At 35.6% G+C, this 3,915-nt stretch overlaps 1 protein-coding gene across 7 annotated transcripts in view; it reads right to left on the reverse strand.

The window, feature by feature from the left end:
• Positions 1–1,462: 1,462 nt before the first annotated feature.
• rfx1a (regulatory factor X, 1a (influences HLA class II expression)) overlaps positions 1,463–3,915 on the reverse strand; it is a 63,576-nt gene continuing 61,123 nt past the window's right edge. For 6 of the 7 annotated variants that reach the window (XM_073934506.1, XM_068215396.2, XM_068215402.2 and 3 more), the window contains one exon: positions 1,463–3,124. In XM_073934506.1, the coding sequence (XP_073790607.1) occupies positions 2,964–3,124 (161 nt within the window). In that variant the 3' untranslated portion in view covers positions 1,463–2,963. 7 annotated transcript variants of the gene reach the window in all.

A 3,915-nucleotide genomic window follows, 5' to 3' on the forward strand; every position in this document is an offset into this window, starting at 1 on the left:
TTGAGGTTCGCCTTGAAACACTTGGATCTTAAAATCAAAGAAAGCATCAAAACGGTTCTATTTAAGCTGCTACAGTTCAAGTGGAAAAAAGCAGGTGTGATAAATACATCTTGCTCTAGTGTTTAAGGTCTGGTTGTAATTTCCTGCTAGACTTAGTTGTTGTGATGTGTGAAACATCTTTTTTTGCCCACCAGATTTGTTTTTTCTTCAGCAGTATTACGCTGCCCTCTGTTGGTGGTCCATGGAAGCTCCCCTAAGTAGTTATTTGTGCTATGCTTGAACACTCATTTTTAATGTAATATGTTAAGGTAAAAGGTTGCAAACAATGTATATCAGCTGAATTTAAACAAATTTAATTTAGTAACGTTCAACCTAATTTGTTTAAATTCAGCCCATATAAAGTGCTTGCAACCACTTACCTTAAAAAATGTAGTAAATCCAATGAATCATTTAATTTAGTGTAGATATTTGTGAGAATCTTACATTGTGTATTATTAAACAACCGTCAGGACATTTCTGGAAGATTCAAACTTGTTTGACCAATATACAGAAAAGAAATAAAGACAACTATATTTAAGTATACAAACATTTGTTAAACTAATTTCCGTGACTTTTCCAAAACTTTGTGCGTTGTTCAGTTTGTTCAAAACTTTTCAAGGCCATGTCAAAATTCCAGGACTTTTTCAGGTTTTTCATGACCGTATGAACCCTGAGTGTCAGATCTAGACCTGTTCCAGCAAACTGATTCTTTTCCTTACCTAAGTTCAAAGTGGATTATGTGAAACAGTATTATGTGATACAGATTGTACAAAAAAGCCACCTTTTTATTTGGTGTAAATTTAAATTTATTTATTTATTTGGTAAGTTTTTTTTTATTATTTCATTGTATGTGCTTAAGAATATATTATAAATACTTTTTAAAATATAATTGTCCTTTTTTTTACTGCGATTAGCTATAAATAAAAATTAAATTAAATAAAAAACGCTGTTGTTAGTTTATATTTTTAATTTAAAAATAAATGCAATCTGTGTGTTTAATAAAGTGAAAGCTTTCTGACTTGAAACCATAATGTTTAAATCAAAATGTTTGTTATATATACACCTGCAGTTCAGGAGATTTTCTGTTGCTTCTTTGTACCCCAGAAGTCACTGCATTGCCTTTGTGTTTTTTTGTCTTTATCGATGGGCTGCTTTTCTCAGAAGTATCTCCGGCACACAATGTGACTCTTAACAGGAAATCACCTCAGCAAGCAAGCACTTGAAGTCCCCTCATTACCACATTTGAAGCTTCTTCATTATGTTTAGTGCTTTTTTTAAGGAAGGATGTCACACTTTGGTATTAAGAAACCGTAGTTAGGTAGTTAGAAAGACGCAGAAAACCATTTTTCACAACAAAGGTGCGAAACCTTTTAGAGTAGCTGAAGAAAAGCAGATACAACTAGATATTGGAAAGGATTCACAATTTTAGAAATTAGTGATTTATTCATATTTTAAATTAAAAACATCTGGATTTCATTTGATAACTGCAAAGGCACGACCATCCCCATGGTTCAGATTACTCAAAACACTACCACACTTGTTTTTTTTTTCGTGTGTGATCTTTCCTTTTTTTTTAGCAAGAAACGGGAACGACTTCAAAAAGTGAAAAGGGAAATTCATTTTGTCATGAAAATGGCTGTCGTACAGAGAGGATCTACAGATCTTGCGATATGTCAAGAGGATCAGAGGGAAAGAAAAGCATCATGCTGGTTTGAGATCAGTCAGCATCTTGTGCGCTGCTCACTATCCTTCAGATATACAGCAGCAATAGTTGAAAGATATAGTTTTGATGTACTATAGGTCTCTCGAATTGATCATTAAATAACGCCACAACACAAGAAAAAAAAGTCAACGAACAAGTCTTGAGAAGCCAAAAGATCCGTTCTCTACTTAGAGCTACTATGGGCAGTGGTGTCAAGTTCATTTGAAGGGTTTTAGTAGTAAAATAGCTTAACCCAAATCTTAAATACACAGCAAAACCATCAAATATGCACTAAACAGTGTTAGACAACGCTGTACACATCCAGATTGTCACTTTGTGACTATAGAAGAAAAAAAAAAAGGACAGAAACATTTAATGCCTAATACCAAGCTCAGGACCATGTTTGGCAAGAGGAAAAAGTGCAACAAAATAGGAGCAAAATGCTATAAAACCCATATCAAATCAACAGAAGGAGTGAGAGGAGCCTCTCGTTTCTGGCAAACTGTTGTCATTTGCAGAGGTAAGTATATAGACTAGCCCTAAAAAATAAAACACACCCCAGCGGAATCACATACACCCAGTAGACTCGAGAGCTGGGCTATAATATGCTTTAAACACTGAATGACATGGCAGTCACTGAAGGCATCAAAAAAGGAACCACTGACGAAAACAACTATCAACACTTGTTGAGAACCACGGACGGTCATTCGCACATGCACGAAAACACACACGCAATCGCGCTAGCCAACGAAACGATAAGATCCCGGGTCACTCACCATCACACAAACAACACACGGATAGGCAGAAAGTTTACATCAACACACGCACGCACACTTACAGTCCATCTCCTTACACAACCATTAAAGGTTTTTAAAAAAAAGCTTCATTCAGGTTTCAGTAGCCAATCAGAGCTCGAACCACTCTTAGGATCCAGTTGCAGCAGTTTTCGTTTGTGTTCTTGCATCTTATGATGTCTACGATCTCGACACGATACGTTTATCGATGACCATGTTATGAGTTGTGTGAGAGCCACACTCTTGTGTTTCAATGTGTGTGTGTGTGTGTGTGTTTGAGACGTCGACAGGCATGGAAATGTACATATAAACATCGGAAATGTGGTGTGAATATGTAAGCTGCAGCATTTGTTTTCTTGGATGCATGTATGTGAGAATTGAAGTGCATAAATGATGAGTGGTGATTGTGTGGTGTGTGTGCTTTCGGTTCAGTTTTCCATGCTTCCTGTGGTGAACAACACCCTCTGGTCGGTTCGGGCCAGTTTAGCAGGCGGTTCCAGAGATTCGTCCCCCATCGCACCCACGTCTGACTGCAGAGATAACTCCTGACACTCATCATCACTCTCTTCTTCCTCCTCCTCTTCCTCTTCTGAAATGCAAACATACAGAGAAAGTCAATTCTGAGATGTTTTATGAATTTCAGATATCTTTATTTTAAAACGACAGTACAATTTAAATTAGTGAAAATAATGATTACATTTTATATGCATATTATTATTAAATCATTCATTTTCTTTTAGGCTTAGTCCCTTTACTAATCTGGGGTCACCACAGCGGAATGAACCTCCAACTTTTCCAGCATATGTTTTATGCAGCTGATGTCTTTCCAGATGCAACCCAACACTGGGAAACATCCATACACTATTGCATTCACACACATACACTACGGCCAATTTAGCTAACACAATTAACCTATATAGCGCATGTCTTTGGACTTTGGGGGAAACCGGACAACCCGGAAGAAACACACGCCAACATGGGGAGAACATGCAAACTCCACACAGAAATGCCAACTGACCCAGCCGGGGTTCAAAGCAGCGACCTTTTGGCTATGAAGCGATCGTGCTACCCACTGCGCCACCGTGCTATTTTTATTATTTTATTGTTTATTTTAATGTAAACTTAATGTTTTAAAATAGAACTTTTTATGTTTTAAATTGACTGTTATTTCGAAATGTTATTAAAAGTAAAAGATTTTACATTCATTATAAATTATTGTAAATAATTATTTTAAATACATCTCATACATTAAATAGATATTTTATTTATATATTTGAATCTTTTTCAAAATACTGATAATGCATTCAAAACTACAGTTTTTTTAATTTTGTTCAATTAATATACATTATTATATTAATATAATACATTTTATTAAAACAG

Source organism: Danio rerio, chromosome 3, assembly GCF_049306965.1.
Source record: "Danio rerio strain Tuebingen ecotype United States chromosome 3, GRCz12tu, whole genome shotgun sequence".
NCBI lineage: Eukaryota > Metazoa > Chordata > Actinopteri > Cypriniformes > Danionidae > Danio > Danio rerio.